The 17624-nt window shown below is 61.4% G+C and overlaps 3 protein-coding genes across 5 annotated transcripts in view; all 3 read left to right on the top strand.

Annotated features, from left to right (window-relative positions):
* Positions 1-5091, top strand: part of SLC5A5 (solute carrier family 5 member 5) — a 12178-nt gene extending 7087 nt beyond the window's left edge. The window contains exons 7-13 of the mRNA XM_041414937.1: positions 109-238; positions 1095-1183; positions 1273-1385; positions 2542-2612; positions 3720-3916; positions 4573-4676; positions 4796-5091. Coding sequence (XP_041270871.1) covers positions 109-238; positions 1095-1183; positions 1273-1385; positions 2542-2612; positions 3720-3916; positions 4573-4676; positions 4796-5046 — 955 coding nt within the window. The 3' untranslated portion in view covers positions 5047-5091. The remainder of the gene's footprint in view (positions 1-108; positions 239-1094; positions 1184-1272; positions 1386-2541; positions 2613-3719; positions 3917-4572; positions 4677-4795) is intronic.
* Positions 5092-5851: 760 nt separating this feature from the next.
* On the top strand, positions 5852-13204 carry CCDC124 (coiled-coil domain containing 124). 3 transcript variants are annotated; one of them, XM_041417260.1, is made up of 5 exons: positions 5852-5894; positions 7757-7925; positions 9128-9314; positions 10035-10149; positions 12575-13204. In XM_041417260.1, exons 2-5 carry the CDS (start codon positions 7767-7769, stop codon positions 12777-12779), a joined length of 666 nt encoding a protein of 221 aa, XP_041273194.1. In that variant the 5' UTR covers positions 5852-5894; positions 7757-7766; the 3' UTR covers positions 12780-13204. The 3 variants fall into 3 exon arrangements, with proteins under 3 accessions (XP_041273194.1, XP_041273202.1, XP_041273185.1); XM_041417268.1 differs by lacking the exon at positions 5852-5894 and adding an exon at positions 5899-6034; XM_041417251.1 differs by lacking the exon at positions 5852-5894 and having other exon boundaries at positions 7518-7925.
* A 2745-nt stretch (positions 13205-15949) lies between these two features.
* KCNN1 (potassium calcium-activated channel subfamily N member 1) overlaps positions 15950-17624 on the top strand; it is a 24240-nt gene continuing 22565 nt past the window's right edge. The window contains exon 1 of the mRNA XM_041417319.1: positions 15950-16223. The gene's annotated coding sequence lies outside the window, so the exon portion shown is untranslated. The remainder of the gene's footprint in view (positions 16224-17624) is intronic.

The raw sequence follows: 17624 nt of genomic DNA, 5'->3' as shown, positions 1-17624 counted from the left end.
CCGTATCCCCCATGTCCCCGTGTCCCCCTTTCCCCTCGTTCCCCCCATGTCCCCGTGTCCCCCTTTCCCCCCCGTGTCCCCATGTCCCCGATGTCCCCGTGTCCCCAGGGCGCTGCTGGTCAATCAGGTCGGGCTGCTCTGCATCGTGGCCAGCGCCGTGGCCTGCGGGCTCGTCATGTTCGCGCTCTACGGCCGCTGTGACCCGCTGCTGGCCGGGGCCATCGCCGCCCCCGACCAGGTACGGCCCCCCCGGGACCCCCCCGGGCTCACAGCGGGGTTTGGGGTGCCACGGGATCGTGGTGCCAGCAGGACACCCCGAGGCTGTGGGGTCACAGGGGGTTTTGGGGTCCCCTCAGGACCCCTCAGGAGCTCCCAGTGGGGTTTTGGGGTCCCTTGGGATCCAGATCCTCCCCAGGACCCCTCAAGCAGTGGGGTCTGAGGGGGTTTTGGGGTTCTCCAGGATCCTCATCCCTCCACCATCCCCTGAGGCAGTGGAGTGGGAGTTTAGGGGGCTCACAGAGGGTTTTGGGGTCCCACAGGAACGTGATCCCAACAGGACACCCCCGAGGTTGTGGGGTCACGAGGGGATTTTGGGGTCCCCCAGGGTCGTCCCCCTTCCAGGACACCCCAAGGTTGTGGGGTCATAGGGGGTTTTGGGGTCCCCTGGGGTTCTGCCCCTTCCAGGACCCCTCAGGAGCTCCCAGGGGGATTTTGGGGTCCCTTGGGATCCAGATCCTCCCCAGGACCCCTCAAGCAGTGGGGTCAGAGGGGATTTTGGGGTCTTACAGGGATCCTGCCCCCCTCCATCACCCCCGGAGGCAGTGGGGTGGGAGTTTGGGGGGCTCCCAGGAGGTTTTTGGGGGTCTCCCAGCGGTCCAGCACCCCCTGAGGCAGTGGGGTGGGAATTTGGGGGGCTCCCAGGGGTTTTGGGGTCCCCCAGTGGTCCATCACCCCCAGAGGCAGTGGGGTGGGGTTTGGGGGGCTCCCAGGGGTTTTGGGGTCCCCCAGGGGTCCATCACCCCCGGAGGCAGTGGGGTGGGGTTTGGGGGGCTCCCAGGAGGTTTTGGGGTGCCCCCTCAGCCCTGTCCCCTCAGTACATGCCCTACCTGGTCCTGGACATCTTCGGGAGCACGCCGGGGGTGCCGGGGCTGTTCCTGGCCTGCGCCTACAGCGGCACGCTCAGGTGAGGAGGGGTCCCGGCCTGGGGACACGGGCGGGGGGTGCCACCCCCCCGGTGTCCCCACGGGGCTGACGGGGTCACCTCGTGCCCAGCACGGCCTCCACGTCCATCAACGCCATGGCTGCCGTCACCGTGGAGGACCTGGTGCGGCCGCGGCTGCCGGCGCTGTCCCCCAGGAGGCTGACGCTCATCTCCAAGGGACTCTGTGAGTGCCACCGGCCCGGGGACACCGCGGGGGACACGGCTGGGTCACCCCCACAGGGTCACCCCACAGGGACACGCGTGGGTCACCCCTGCCCGGGATGGGTCGCCCCAATTTGGGATGTGCCAGGCTGTGCCATGCCACTGCACCCTACGGATGCCATCTCAATGCCATCCCATCAATCCCTTAAATCCCATCAATCCCATCGCATCCGTCCCATCCCATAAAGCCCATCCCATCCCATTCCACCCCATCAATCCCACCAATCCCATCAATCCCATCCCATCAATCCCATCCTATCAATCCCAAACCAATCCTATAAATCCCATCCCAATCCCATCCCATCAATCCCATCCCATCCCATCCCATTAACCCCATGGATCCCATCCCATCAATCCCATCCATCCCATTCCCTAAATCCCAACCCAATCCTATAAATCCCATCCCAATCCCATCCCATCAATCCCATCGCATCCGTCCCATCCCATAAATCCCGTCCATCCCATTCCCTAAATCCCAACCCAATCCTATAAATCCCATCCCATCCCATTCCACCCCATCAATCCCATCCCATCCCATCCCATCCCATCAATCCCATCCATCCCATTCCCTAAATCCCAACCCAATCCTATAAATCCCATCCCATCCCATTCCACCCCATCAATCCCATCCCATCCCATCCCATCCCATCCCATCCCATCCCATAAATCCTAAACCAATCCTATAAATCTCATCCCATCCCACCCCATCCCATCCCATCAATCCCATCCATCCCATTCCCTAAATCCCAACCCAATCCTATAAATCCCATCCAATCCCATTCCCCCCCATCAATCCCATCCCATCCCATCCCATCCCATCCCATCCCATCCCATCCCATCCCATCCCATCCCATCCCATCCCATCCCATCCCATCCCATCCCATCCCATCCCATCCCATCCCATCCCATCCCATCCCATCCCATCCCATCCCATCCCATCCCATCCCATCCCATCCCATCCCATCCCATCCCATCCCATCCCATCCCATCCCATCCCATCCCATCCCATCCCATCCCATCCCATCCCATCCCATCCCATCCCATCCCATCCCATCCCATCCCATCCCATCCCATCCCATCAATCCTATCAATCCCCCCCCCATCCCATATTCCCACAGCTCTCACCTTCGGCACCTCCTGCATCACCGTGGCCGCTCTGTCCTCGCTGCTGGGGGGGGGTGTCCTGCAGGTGAGAGCCCCCCCAGACCCCAAATCCCCTCCCTCGGCTTCTACCGCCCCAAAAAAACCCAAAACACCCCAAACCCCCCCAAAAAACCCCCACGCTGTCTGTGCCCACCCAAGCGGGGACACTGCGGGGACACAGTGGGGACAAGGCCACGCTCTGGTGGCACCCGGAGAGCCCTCGAGGAGGGGGGATTGGGCTCTGCCAGGCGCCCTGGAGCTCTCCCAGACCCCAAAAAACCCCAAAAATACACCCCAAACCCCCCAAACTCCCCCACTCTCAGTGCCCACCCGAGCGGGGACACTGTGGGGACACAGTGGGGACAAGGCCACGCTCTGGTGGCACCTGCAGAGCCATCGAGGGTGAAGGGCTTAGGGCAGTGCCAGGGCACCCCTGGAGCTATCCCAGACCCCAAAAAACCCCCCCAAAATCCCCAAAACCCCCCCAAGTGCTTATCCAAGCGGGGACAGTGCAGGGACACAGCGGGGACACGGCCACACTCTGGTGGCACCCGGAGAGCCCTCGAGGGGAGGAAGTTGGGGCAGTGCCAGGCCCCCCTGGAGCTATCCCAGACCCCCAAGAAATTCCCAAAAAAAAACCCCAAAAAACCCTAAACCCGCCCCAAACCCCCCCCGCTCTCTGTGCCCACCTGGTTTCAGGTCAGGGGTTTGGGGGATTTGGGGTTTGGGGTCTGTGATTTGGGGTTTGGGGGATTTGGAGACACCACGGAGATGGTTTGGGGATTTCGCGGATTAGGGGGATTTTGGAGAATTTGGGATTAGGGGGATTTTGGGGTGGGGAGGATTTTGAGGTGGGGGGGTTCTGCCACTCAGCACAGCCATGGGGACATTTGGAATTTTTGGGGGTCTATGCAGCCTCCCCGGGCCCTGCTGACCCCCCTGTCCCTGTCCCCTCCCTGTCCCATCCCTTTGTCCCTGTCCATCCCTTTGTCCCTGTCCCTGTCCCCTCCCTGTCCCTGTCCCCATCCCTTTGTCCCTGTCCCCTCCCTGTCCCTGTCCCCATCCCTTTGTCCCTGTCCCCTCCCTGTCCCTGTCCCCATCCCTTTGTCCCTGTCCCCTCCCTGTCCCTGTCCCCTCCCTGTCCCTGTCGCAGGCGGTGCTGGGTGGCCTGGCCGTGGGCCTGGCTCTGTCCCTGTGGGTGGCCGTGGGTGCCACCCTGTACCCGCCCAGCGCGGCCACCATGGGGGTGCTGCCCACCTGGGGGACGCTGTGCCCGCCCCGCAATGTCACCAACGCCACCAGCGCCACCAGCGGCCCCGCCCTGCCCGCGCCACCCCCGGAGCCGCTGCGGTGAGCGGGGCTGGGGACACCTCTGTCCCTGGGGGTGGCACCTCCCTGTCCCTGTCACTGTCCCTGTCCCCTGGGGTGGCACCTCCCTGTCCCTGTCCCCTGGGCTGGCACCTCCTTGTCCCTGTCCCTGTCCCCTGGGGTGGCATGTCCCTGTCCCTGCTGGCGCTGATGTCACGTCCCTTTTCCTGCTGGCTGTGATGTCACACCACTGTCCCCATTCCCTGTGACGTCACACCCATGTCCCTGCCGGCTGTGACGTCACACCACTGTCCCCATTCCCTGTGACGTCACACCCCTGTCCCTGCCGGCTGTGATGTCACACCACTGTCCCCATTCCCTGTGACGTCACACCCCTGTCCCTGCCGGCTGTGATGTCACGTCACCGCCCCTGCCTGTTGTGACATCGCAGCAACGTCCCTGTCCCTTACGATGATGTCACACTGCTTCCCTTGTCCCTTGTGACGTCACACCCCTGTCCCTGATCCTTGTGACGTCACAGCCCTGTCCCTGTTCCCTGTGACGTCACACCTCTGTCCCTGCTGGCTGTGACGTCACACCCCTGTCCCTGTTCCCTGTGAGGTCACCGGGTGTCCCTGCGGGCAGTGATGTCACACAATGTCCCTGCGCCGGTGTCACCCCGCTGTCCCCTGTCACAGCCCGGCCATCCTGGATGACTTCTACTCCGTGTCCTACCTGTACTACGGCGCCTTGGGGACACTGGGGACCGTGGGGACAGGGGCCCTGCTCAGCCTGCTGCCAGGTGAGGGGGGATGGCCCTGTCACCCCCTGTGTCACCCCCTGTGCCACCCTGTCCCTGTCCCCCTTCTCTGTGACCTCATTCCTGTCACCCGTCCCTGTCACCGTGTCCCCTCCCGGCAGGGCCAGCCCGGCAGAGCCGCTGTCCCCAGGGTGTGCTGTGGTGGGACATCGTCAGGGCCACGCCCTCGGGTGTCCCCAAGGGTGACAGCACCCCCGGGGACGAGGACAAGGACAAGGACAAGGACAAGGACAAGGACAAGGACAAGGACAAGGCCGCGGTGACCCAGGCGCTGCTGGAGAGGCCGGACGGGGAGGGGACACCCCCGAGTGACCCCCCCAGGGGTGGCACCGTCACCGAGAGCGACGTGTAGGGGACAGCGGGGTGGGGACACGGGGACAGCAGGGTGGGGACACAGGGACAGTGTGGGGACACGGTGCTGGCCCCAATAAAGGAGCTGCTGATCCTGGACAGAGCCTGTCCTTGGGGGGACAGGGAGGGGACACGGGGGGGAGACAGGGAGGGGACAGGGAGGGGACACAGGGGGGAACAGGGAGGGGACAGGGAGGGGACACAGGGCACAGGGAGGGGACACAGGGAGGGGACATGAGGGGGGACAGGGAGGGGACACGGCCGCTGTCCCTCAGGTGACACTGCTGGAATGGTGGGGGGGGGGTCACAGGCGTGGGTGGAATTTGGGAATCAAGAGCTGCCCTGGTGAGCCACGCCCACCTAAGGGACAATGGCCACACCCTGCCAAGCTCCGCCCACCACGAGGACAATGGCCACACCCTGCTAAGCCCCGCCCCCAAGGTGACAATTCCGACTCCTGCTGGTGACAAAGGGCCCCTCCCCTCTAAGCCCCGCCCACCCATCTGACAGCGACCCCGCCCTTTTAAGCCCCGCCCACCCCTCAGGAGCCTCTCAGGGCGCCGCCATCTTTGAACCGGGCACAGCCTCCGCCGCCGGCGGGCGTTGCGCGAATTCCCCGCGGATTTTTAACACCGCGCCGCCCTGAGCGTGACTCTCCTCCCGTCCCGCCGCTCCCTCCGCTCCTTGCGCTCCCTCCGCCGCGTCTCCCGCAAAGAAACAGCAAAGCTGTCCCCGGCCGTGCCCTAAACAAACATGGCGGCAGCGCGCCCTGCCCGCCCCTTCCATAGCGGGGTGACGGCGCGCGGTGATGACGCACAAAGCGCGCGACGGCCGGGGCGGCGGGGCCCGGTAGGAGCGGGGCCGGTTCGGGGCCGGGCCCGGGCCGGGAGCGAGGGGAAGGGACGGCAGCGGGGACACCGCGGGGTGGCGGGGAGGGGAGGCCGGGGGGGCTGGGACAGGCCCGGGGGTCTCTTTTTGCCGGCCCCCAGGTGAGGCCCTGCCCCGGTGCCGCTCCTGGGCAGGCTCGGGGGGCGGGAGAAGGGATTTTGGGGAGGGTGAAAATGCAGGAGAAAGGATTTTAGGATGGCTCCGAGGATGTTCCAGGCCGGAGAAAGGGTTGAGTCCATCCCAGGCTGGGCAAAGCTCGGGAGTGGAGCAGCCCGTTTGTTTTTAATTGAATTTAATTCGTAATTGTCGACGATTAAAATCAAAGATTCTGCCCCAGAGCTCCCAAAGCTGCGATTTCCCCCGTGTTTGGTTGGTTTGAAAGCTCCTTTTTCCTTGGATTTGACTTTTCCCACCCTGGATAACAACCCCAGCCCATTTTTGGGGCGGTTTATCCAAATTAAAGGAGTTTCTCCCCTCCCTGGATCGGGACAGAGGCGCCTCAATCCCGTTTTTTCCTGGCTCGGGTTTTTTTTTTTTTGGATTTCCAGGTGCTTTTTCCATGGGCTGAGAGGCTGGAGTTTGGCCAGGAGGGAGCAGATTTGGGATCAGCCACAATCTGGAGGAAATCTGGGAAATTTATCCCGATTTGGGGTTGGGATAAATCTGGGATAAATCAGGGGGACGATCCCAGTTTTTAACTCGGTTTTGGGGACTTTTCCCCTCTCCAAATCCCCAAAATCTGGGGAGGGGCTGGAGAATTTTTGGGAAGGGAATGGAGAATTTCTGGGAAGAAGCTGGAGAATTTTTGGGAAGGGGGTGGAGAATTCCTGAGCGAAATTGGGAAGAGAATAGAGAATTTTTGGGAAGGGGCTGCAGAATTCCTAAGGGAATGGAGAATTTTTGGGAAGGGGGTGGAGGATTTTGGGAAGAGGCTGCAGAATTCCTGAGGGAAAATGTGAAGGGGCTTTAGAATTTCTGGGAAATGGCTGGAGAATTTTTGGGAAGGGGGTGGAGAATTCCTGAGGGAAACTGGGAAGGGAATGGAGAATTTTTGGGAAGGGAATGGAGAATTTTTGGGAAGGGAATGGAGAATTTCTGGGAAGTGGCTGGAGAATTTTTGGGAAGGGGGTGGAGAATTCCTGAGCGAAATTGGGAAGAGAATAGAGAATTTTTGGGAAGGGGCTGCAGAATTCCTAAGGGAATGGAGAATTTTTGGGAAGGGGGTGGAGGATTTTGGGAAGAGGCTGCAGAATTCCTGAGGGAAAATGTGAAGGGGCTTTAGAATTTCTGGGAAATGGCTGGAGAATTTTTGGGAAGGGGGTGGAGAATTCCTGAGGGAAACTGGGAAGAGAATGGAGAATTTTTGGGGAGAGGCTGGAGAATTTTTGGGAAGGGGCTGGAGAATTTCTGGGAAGTGGCTGGAGAATTTTTGGGAAGAGGTCAGAGAATTTTTGGGAAATGGCTGGAGAATTTTTGGGAAGGGGGTGGAGAATTCCTGAGGGAAACTGGAAAGAAGATGGAGAATTTCTGGGAAATGGCTGGAAAATTTTTGGGAAGAAGTCAGAGAATTTTTGGGAAATGGCTGGAGAATTTCTGGGAAGGGGCTGGAGAATTTTTGGCAGGAGTCTGGGGAATCCTGAGGGAAACTGGGGAAGGAAACCTCGGGAACTTTTAACCCCCATCCCCACAAATTCCCGAGCGTGCAAACTCCCAGCTACGCCTGCCTGACCTCCAACCTCAACCCCAACTCACCCCGTGACAAACCCCCCGAAAAACCGACCCCAAGTCCGTAGGGAACCCTGATTTCTCCCGGTTTCCCACAGGGTTTGAGGGATGCCCAAGAAATTCCAGGGGGAGAACAGCAAGTCGGCGGCGGCGCGCGCCCGCAGGGCCGAGGCCAAGGCGGCGGCGGAGGCGCGGCGGCAGCAGGAGCTGGAGGATGAGCTCTGGAAGGACGAGGACAAACACGTCCTGAGGAAGGAGCAGAGGAAGGTGGGGATCCCAAATCCTGGGAGAAGGGAGATGGGGAAGGTTTGGGATGAGGAGAGGGGAAAGTCTGGGAATCAAAAGAGGGGAAAGTCTGGGAATCAAAAGAGGGGAAAGTCTGGGAGTGGGGAGGAACCACGTGAGGGAGAGGAGGGAAAATTCTGGGAATGAGAGAAGGAAGAGCCCTGGGAATGAGAGGAAAAATAGTCCTGGGAATGAGGGAGAGGAGGAAAAAGCCTGGGAATGAGGGTGAGGAGGAGGAAGGCTGGGAATGAGGGCGACGCGGCGGCAGCAGGAGCTTTCATTAATGAATCCTTCCATGGATCCTTCCATGAATCCTTCCGTGAATCCTTCCATGGATGCATCCATGGGTTCATCCATGGATTCATTAATTAATCCTTCCATGGGTCCTTCCATGAATCCATCCATTGATCCATCTATGGATCCATCTATCCATGAATCCGTCTGTGGGTCCATTAATGAGTCCATCCATGGATCCATCACTCCCGAGGTGCCATCCCAGGGAATTCCCATCTTCCTGGGGTGGGTGTGACCCCCTGGGGTGACAGATCCGTGTGCCGTTCCCAGGAGGAGCGGGAGGAGCGGCACCTGGAGCATCTGGAGCTGCTCCATCCATGGATCCATCCAATAATCCATCCATGAATCCATGGATCCATTCATTCATGGGTGCATCCATGGATCCTTCCATGGGTCCATCCATGGATCCATGGGTTCATTAATGAATCCTTCCATGGATCCATCCATGGATTCATCCATGAATCCATCCAAGGGTCCTTCCATGAATCCATCCATGGATCCATGGATTCATTAATGAATCCTTCCATGGATCCTTCCATGAATCTATCCATGGGTCCATCCTTGAATCCATCCATGGATCCATGGATTCATTAATGAGTCCTTCCATGGATCCTTCCATGGATCCTTCGATGAATCCTTCCATGAATCCTTCCATGGATCCTCCCATGGATCCATCTATGGGTCCATCCATCCATGAATCCATCCATGGATCCTTCCATGGATCCTTCCATGAATCCATCCATGGATCCATCTATGGATTCATCTATCCATGAATCCTTCCATGGATCCATCCATGGATCCATCACTCCCGAGGTGCCATCCCAGGGAATTCCCATCTTCCTGGGGTGGGTGTGACCCCCTGGGGTGACAGATCCGTGTGCCATTCCCAGGAGGAGCGGGAGAAGCGGCGCCTGGAGCAGCTGGAGCGCCGCAAGGAGCTGCAGCGGCTGCTGGAGGAGGAGGACTCCAAGCTCAAAGGGAAAACTCCCAAGCAGGGAAATCCTGGGAAAATCACCCGGGCCCAGATCGAGGAGAACGTCCGCAAGGAGCAGCAGCAGAGGGAAAACACGGATGCAGGTTTGGGAATTCCCTGGGAATTCTGGGCTGGGGAGCTGCTGCTGCACCAGGAGACACCTTGGGAATGGCTGAGGGTGGTTTGGGATTCCCATTCCCTGGAATTGTCCCCAAAAATCGTGGATGCGGCGCTTTGGGGGTGGGGTGTGGTGTTGGGTTTGATCCCAAAGCTCTTTCTGGATGTGGAATTCCCTAAAATTCTGTGATTTATACTCCTGGGCTTCTTGATTTTCTGTATCCGTGTCTTTCCCATTCCCACATTTCCCATTCCCATTCCCACACTGGGTGTGACCATTCCCACATTTCCCATTTCCCATTCCCACATTTCCCATTCCCATTCCCACATTTCCATTCCCATTCCCACATTTCCCACTCCCTCACTTCCCTTTACAGAGGAAAAAGATTTTCTTTTTTTCACATTTCCATTCCCATTCCCACATTTCCCACTCCCTCACTTCCCTTTACAGAGGAAAAAGATGGGTTTTTTTTAAAGAAAAAATTGAGTTTTCCAAGGAAACAACTTGAATTTTCCAGAGGAAAAATTGGAGTTTTTTTAGAGGGGAAAATTCCAGATGAAAAAAACGAAGATTTTCAGAGGAAAAATTAACATTTTTAGAGGGGAAAATTTCCCGGGGAGTGGTTTTAAGGGAAAACCCGAGTTTTCCAGAGGGACAATGGGTTTTTCCCGAGGGAATCCCGCAGCATTCCCGGTTTTCCCGGCAGTGGAGAAGGAGAAATCGCACCTGGAGCTGCCGCTGGAGGAGAACCTGAACCGGCGGCTGCCTGAGGAGGGCGCTGTGGAGGCGCGCAGCATCGAGGACGCCATCGCCGCCCTCAGGTGCGCCCCGACCCCAAAATCCCCCCCAAATCCCCCCAAAATCCCCCAGGGATGGTCCCTGAAACTCCCCCGGGGGTTGGGATCCCGGCGGGAATGCGGGATTTGGGGTGGCTGGGATGGGGGTGCTGTGGGATTGGGGGATCTGGGACATCCTGTGGGATTGGGGTGTCCCTGGAATTCCTGGGGGGTTCCTGTGGGATTGGGGTGTCCCTGGAATTCCTGGGGGGTTCCCGTGGTATTGGGGTGTCCATGGGAATTCCTGGGGGGTTCCTGTGGGATTGGGGTGTCCCTGGAATTCCTGGGGGGTTCCTGTGGGATTGGGGTGTCCCTGGAATTCCTGGGGGGTTCCTGTGGGATTGGGGTGTCCCTGGAATTCCTGGGGGGTTCCTGTGGGATTGGGGTGTCCCTGGAATTCCTGGGGGGTTCCTGTGGGATTGGGGTGTCCCTGGAATTCCTGGGGGGTTCCTGTGGGATTGGGGTGTCCCTGGAATTCCTGGGGGGTTCCTGTGGGATTGGGGTGTCCCTGGAATTCCTGGGGGGTTCCTGTGGGATTGGGGTGTCCCTGGAATTCCTGGGGGGTTCCTGTGGGATTGGGGTGTCCCTGGAATTCCTGGGGGGTTCCTGTGGGATTGGGGTGTCCCTGGAATCCCTGGGGGGTTCCTGTGGAATTGGGGTGTCCCTGAAGTTCCTGGGGGGTTCCTGTGGGATTGGGGTGTCCCTGGAATTCCTGGGGGGTTCCTGTGGGATTGGGGTGTCCCTGGAATTCCTGGGGGGTTCCTGTGGGATTGGGGTGTCCCTGGAATTCCTGGGGGGTTCCTGTGGGATTGGGGTGTCCCTGGAATTCCTGGGGGGTTCCTGTGGGATTGGGGTGTCCCTGGAATTCCTGGGGGGTTCCCGTGGGATTGGGGTGTCCCTGGAATTCCTGGGGGGTTCCCGTGGGATTGGGGTGTCCGTGGAATTCCTGGGGGGGTTCCTGTGGGATTGGGGTGTCCCTGGAATTCCTGGGGGGTTCCTGGTGGATTGGGGTGTCCCTGGAATCCCTGGGGCCGTTTCCTTTGGGGCTGGGGCTGTCCCTGGTGCCATTCCCTTTGGGACCGTGTCCCTCCGTGTCCCCTCCTGTCCGTGTCCCTCCCTGTCCCCTCCTGTCCTGTCCCTCCGTGTCCCCTGTCTCACAGCATGCCCGTCCCTGTCCCCTGGGGGCTGTGTCACTCCCTGTCCCCCCCAGTGTGTCCGTCCCTCTCCCCGCACCCTCGTGACCGTGTCCCTCCATGTCTCTGTTCCCCCGTGACCGTGTCCCCTCTGTCCCCAGCATCCCTGTCCCTCTGTGTCCCTGTCCCGCCATGACTGTGACCATGTCCCCCGTGTCCCCAGCATGTCCCACCCCCCTGTGACCGTGTCCCCTGTGTCCCCAGCGTGTCCCTTTCCCCCTGTGACCGTGTCCCCTCTGTCCCCAGCGTGTCCCATCCCTGCCCCGCCACAACCATGACCATGTCCCTGCTGTCCCTAGCGTGTCCCTTTCCCCCATGACCGTGTCCCCTGTGTCCCCAGTGTGTCCCACCCCGCTGTGACTGTGTCCCCTGTGTCCCCAGCGTGTCCCTTTCCCCCTGTGACCGTGTCCCCTGTGTCCCCAGCGTGTCCCATCCCCCCGTGACCATGACCCCTGTGTCCCCAGCATGTCCCAGCCCCTCCTGATGTGTCCCTTTCCCCCTGTGCCGTGTCCCCAGCGTGTCCCATCCCCCCATGAACATGTCCCTCCTTGCCCCCAGCATGTCCCATCCCTGTCCTCCCCACAACCATGACCATGTCCCTGCTGTCCCTAGCATGTCCCTTTCCCCCATGACCGCGTCCCCCGTGTCCCCAGCGTGTCCCTTTCCCCCTGTGCCGTGTCCCCAGCGTGTCCCTTTCCCCCTGTGCCGTGTCCCCAGCGTGTCCCTTTCCCCCTGTGCCGTGTCCCCAGCGTGTCCCTTTCCCCCTGTGCCGTGTCCCCAGCGTGTCCCTTTCCCCCTGTGCCGTGTCCCCAGCGTGTCCCTTTCCCCCTGTGCCGTGTCCCCAGCGTGTCCCTTTCCCCCTGTGCCGTGTCCCCAGCGTGTCCCTTTCCCCCTGTGCCGTGTCCCCAGCGTGTCCCTTTCCCCCTGTGCCGTGTCCCCAGCGTGTCCCACCCCCCTGTGACCGTGTCCCCACTGTCCCCAGCATGTCCCATCCCTGTCCCCCTGTAACCATGACCGTGTCCCCTCTGTCCCCAGCGTGTCCCAGCCCCTCTTGATGTGTCCCACCCCCCTGTGACTGTGTCCCCCGTGTCCCCAGCATGTCCCAGCCCCTCCTGATGTGTCCCACCCCCCATGACCGTGTCCCCTGTGTCCCCAGCGTGTCCCAGCCCCTCTTGATGTGTCCCTTCCCCCCATGACCGTGTCCCCCGTGTCCCCAGCGTGTCCCAGCCCCTGGAGCGCCACCCCGAGCGCCGTCTCCGCGCCGCCTTCGCCGCCTTCGAGGAGCTGCAGCTGCCGCGGCTGCGGCGGGACAACCCCAACATGCGGCTGAGCCAGCTGCGCCAGCTGCTCAAGAAGGAGTGGATGAGGTCCCCCGAGAACCCCCTGAACCAGCGGCACAAACCCTACAACAGCCACCCCTAGCCGGACTGGGCTCCCCGCCAGGACCGTCCCCCCGCGGCGCTTTTGGGGTTTTTGGTGTCTCTGTCTCCCCGCCGTGGGTTTGGGGTGAGCTGCAGGTCGGACTGATGGCGACTTCTCCTTCCTGGAGTCGCCTGGGGAGAGCGGCTCCCGGAGCTTCCCGGCGTTGCCTCCGTGGGATTCTGGAGTTGGCACGTGGGAAACGCTCCCGGGGTGTGAGCCCGAAGAGATTGCAGGCCCTGGGTCTCACCTGAGATCCCGGCTCCTGTTCCTTTGGGATTGGGATGTCCCTGAGATCCCTGCTCCTGTTCCTTTGGGATTGGGATGTCCCTGAAATCCTGTCCCTGTTTCCTTTGGGATGTCCCTGAGATCCCTGCTCCCGTTTCTTTGGGATATCCTTGAGATCCCTGCTCCGGTTTCTTTGGGATTGGGATGTCCCTGAGATCCCGGCTCCTGTTCCTTTGGGATATCCTTGAGATCCCTGCTCCTGTTCCTTTGGGGTTGGGATGTCCCTGAAATCCTGCTCCTGTTCCTTTGGGATATCCTTGAGATCCCTGCTCCTGTTCCTTTGGGATTGGGATGTCCCTGAGATCCCTGCTCCCGTTTCTTTGGGATTGGGATGTCCGTTGGGATTGGGATGTCCCTGAAATCATGCTCCTGTTTCTTTGGGATTGGGATATCCCTGAAATCCCTGCTCCTGTGATATCCCTGAAATCCCTTCTCCCATTTCCTTTGGGATTGAGATATCCCTGCTCCCATTTCCTTTGGGACTGGGGCCGTTTCCTTTGGGATTGGCCCATCCATGAAATCCCTGGTGCCATTTCCTTTGGGATTGGGGCTATCCTTGGTCCTGTTTCCTTTGGGATTGGGGCAGAAGCACTGGGAAGAGGGAAAATCCCTCGGGGAGGAGTGGGAAAAGCCTTTCCTGGGGGGGACAGGCACTCCAGGTGACATTCCCACTGTCCCCTGGAATGCTGGAGCCCCAAATCCACCCGGAGGAGGGATTCCCATCCTTTGGGAATGAAATTCCTTCCCAGGAATTGGCCTGGAGGTGCTGATTTCCCAAAATTTCCCAAAATCCCATAGGATTCATCCAGCCTCATCCTTTTCCCTCTTTTTGGGGCTGCCCCACCCTGGGCTGGGCCCTGTTCCTGCATCCCAGAATTCCCAAATCCAGCCAGGGAGGAGTGACCCCCCTCCACCCCTTTGTGTGAGTTTGGTGTGTTTGAATCCAATTAAAAATTTAAAGAAAAAACCCAAAATCCGATTAAATTGGGGAAGGAATAACTTGGGAAGGGTTTGGGGGGATTCTTCCCCTGCCTGGCTCAGTTTTATCCCTGAAAATGTGGAAGATCCCACTGGAATTGGGGGTGGGATTCCTGCTTGGACTGGGGGGGTTTCCCTCCCTTTGGGACCCCCGGGTTGTTCCTGAGGGGGGGAATCCCCCATTCCTGCTGCTCCTGGAATGAGGAACCCCTGGGAGTTGGGAACCCTTCCTGGGTCCCCCTGTTCCCATCTTGGGAATTCCCCTTCCCAATTCCCTTCCTTTTCCCATCCCTGTTCCCATTCCCCATTCCCATCCCTGTTCCCCTTTCTCATTCCCAATCCTATTCCCATTCCCCATCCCCATTTCCTGTCCCCATTCCCGTTCCTCATTCCCATTCCTCATTCCCATTCTCAACCCCATTCCCATTCCCCATTCCCAACCCCATTCCCCTTTCCCATTCCCGTTCCCTGTTCCCATCCCCGTTCCCATTCCCCTTCCCAATTCCCTTCCTTTTCCCATCCCTGTTCCCATTCCCCATTCCCATCCCTGTTCCCCTTTCTCATTCCCAATCCTATTCCCATTCCCCATCCCCATTTCCTGTCCCCATTCCCATTCCCCATTCCCATTCTCAATCCCATTCCCTGTTCCCCTTTCCCATTCCTGTTCCCCTTTCCCATCCCCGTTCCCATTCCCTGTTCCCCTTTCCCATTCCTGTTCCCTGTTCCCATCCCCGTTCCCATTCCCCTTCCCTGTTCTCCAATCCCATTCCCCTTTCCCATTCCCAGTCCTATTCCCCATTCCCGTTCCCCATTCCCATTCCCAATCCTATTCCCATTCCCCTTTCCCATTCCCATTCCCTGTTCCCCATTCTCAATCCCATTCCCATTCCCCTTTCCCATTCCAGTCCTATTCCCATTCCCAACCCCATTCCCGTTCCCCTTTCCCATTCCTGTTTCCTGTTCCCATCCCCGTTCCCATTCCCTGTTCCCCATTCCCGTTCCCCATTCCCATTCCCAATCCTATTCCAATTCCCATTCCCAACCCCATCCCCGTTCCCCTTTCCCATTCCTGTTCCCTGTTCCCATCCCCATTCCCATTCCCTGTTCCCCATTCGCCGTTCCCCTTTCCCATTCCCAACCCTATTCCCATTCCCATTCCCGGTGTCCCCTCTCCCCCCAGATCAGCCCCATGGGATCAGGGGGAATTGAGGGGTCCCTAAAGCATTTCCGGGGTCCCCCCCTTGCTTTGGGGGAGCCCCTCCATGCCGGGGGGTCCCCATTAAAGGGGGGAATCCCCCCGCGGGGGGAGGGGCGGGATTAGTGGGGGATCCCCCATTTCCCACGGGATTTGGGGGAATCCCGCAGTGCGGGGGGGGGGGGTCCCGGTGTCCCCCGCACTCGGGGATCCCCGCCGCAGTGGGGGGAGGGGCGGAGAGGGAGGGGATTCCCCGCCCCTCCCCCCTCGGCCACTCCCCTCCCCCTTTTTCCATCACTGGGGGGGTGGGGGAGACGGGACATTGCCATGGCAACGAGCGGGGGGGGCGGTCACGCGGGATCGGCTGGCACCGGGAATCCCCCCGCCCCCAAATCGGGCATCATCCCCCCCAAACCGGGAATTCCCCCAAAACCGGGCATACCCCCCAAACCGGGAATCCCCCCCCCAAACCGGGCATCCCCCNGGGGGGGTCCCAGGGGGTCACCAGGGGGGTCCCCATGGGGAGGGTTGGGGGGAGCCGCGGGTGGGCGATCGCCCCCCGGCCCCGCGGCTGGGAGGGAACCCCGTCAGGCGGCTGGGTTTATCCGCAGCGGGGCCCGGAGGCTCCGGGAGGCCCCGGGAAGCACCGGGAAGCCCCGGGAAGCACCGGGAGGCCCCCGGGAAGCCCCGGGAGGCGGCGGGGCGGGTGCGCGCGGCTGCGCGTGTGGAGCGGCATCGCAACGGCGCCGCATCGCCGCCCGCAGCCCCCGCGGCCGCCGCCTGCGCGCTGGGGAAACCGAGGCACGGCGCGGCCAGGAGGGGCTCGGCGGCACCGCGGAGCCGCTGTCCAGGCTCGCCCCCGGCCCCCGGTTGTGCCACCGGAACCCGCCGGGATCCCGGGCTCGGCGCCGCACGTGTCGCCGCCGCCGGGCCATGGTCAGCGGCGGCAGCGCCCGAGGGCAGCGGAGGCCGGGGGCTGGCGGCAGGTGGGTGAATTTGGGGGGGGGTCCGCGAGGGTGGAGACCCCCCCCTCGGCTCCAGGGGCGCTGCCGGTGCTGGGGAAGCCCGTGGCTGGCGGGAATCCCGGGAATCCCCGGCTCGGGAGGATCCCCCCGCCCGCGGGAAGCCCCCGGCGCAGGGCTCACGACCCCCCCTCAGCATCCCCCCCCGGCACCGAGCGGGGATTGCGGGCGTGGGACCGGACAGAGGGACAGGGACACACGGACAGGGGACAGGGACACACGGACAGAGGGACAGGGACACACGGACAGGGGACAGGGACACACGGACGGACAGGGACACACGGACAGGGACACACGGACAGAGGGACACAGGGACAGGAACACACGGACAAGGGACAGGGACACACGGACAGGGACTGGGCACGGACAGGGGGATAGGGACAAACGGACAGGGGACAGAAACACACGGACAGAGGGACAGGAAACACGGACAGGGACACACGGACACAGGGACACAGGGACAGGGACACACGGACAGGGACGCCGTGCTTTGCACGCCCCCCGTGCCCACTCCCCCCGCCCCCCGTTCCGTGTGGGTGTGGGGACAGCGGGGATGTCATGTCTGGGGGGTGACGAGGGTGGGGACAGTGGGGATGTCCTGCCTGGGTGGTGTTGTGGTGTGTGGGGACACTGGGGACACCCTCCCTGCGGGTGTGGGGACAGTGGGGATGTCCAGCCTTCTGGGGGGACGGCTGTGGGGACATCAGGGACGCCCTCCGTGTGGGTGTGGGGACAGCGGAGATGTCCTGTCTGGGGGGTGTTTGTGGTGTGGGGACATTGGGGACTCCCACCCTGCGGTGTTTGTGGTGTGGGGACATCGTTGTGGTGTGGGGACACCGGGGACTCCCTCCTTGGTGTGGGGACACCAGGGACGCCCCTCCCTGCGGGGTTCGGCTGCTCGGGGCACCCCCGGCTGCTGGAGTCGGGGGATTTGGGGGTTCCCGTCCTTGGGGACAATGTGGCTGCTGTCACCAAAGGCGTGAGCCCGGCTGAGGGCTTGGTGACACTCGGGGCTCCCCGGGGATTTGGCCGCCAGCTGCTGGGGTGGCACCGATGGCACAGGGGAGTGACAGCGATGGCACAGCGGGGTGACACCCGGCTCAGCAGCCACCAAAAGCAGGGGGACCCCGCGCCACAAACACGGCTGTGACACCGGGGTGGCACGTCCCGCCGCCACCGGAGCCGGCGGGCCGAGCCCGGGGGGCACCGGGGGCTCCGGGCGGGTTCGGGCCCCGCGTGGCCCTCGCGGCTTCGACGTGCAGCCGTCGAGGCGGGGACCGTGGGGACACACGGGGTCCTTCCCGCCCCCCGCGACCTTCCCGGTGACCTTGGCGCTGGGGGGGGGGGGGGGGGCCGGGGGGGCCC

Source organism: Onychostruthus taczanowskii, unplaced genomic scaffold (genome assembly GCF_017590055.1).
Source record: "Onychostruthus taczanowskii isolate IOZ18803 unplaced genomic scaffold, ASM1759005v1 scaffold106, whole genome shotgun sequence".
Classification (NCBI taxonomy): domain Eukaryota; kingdom Metazoa; phylum Chordata; class Aves; order Passeriformes; family Passeridae; genus Onychostruthus; species Onychostruthus taczanowskii.
The sequence above is the reverse complement of the archived record's forward strand: the minus strand, read 5'-3'. Positions and strand labels throughout refer to the sequence as shown.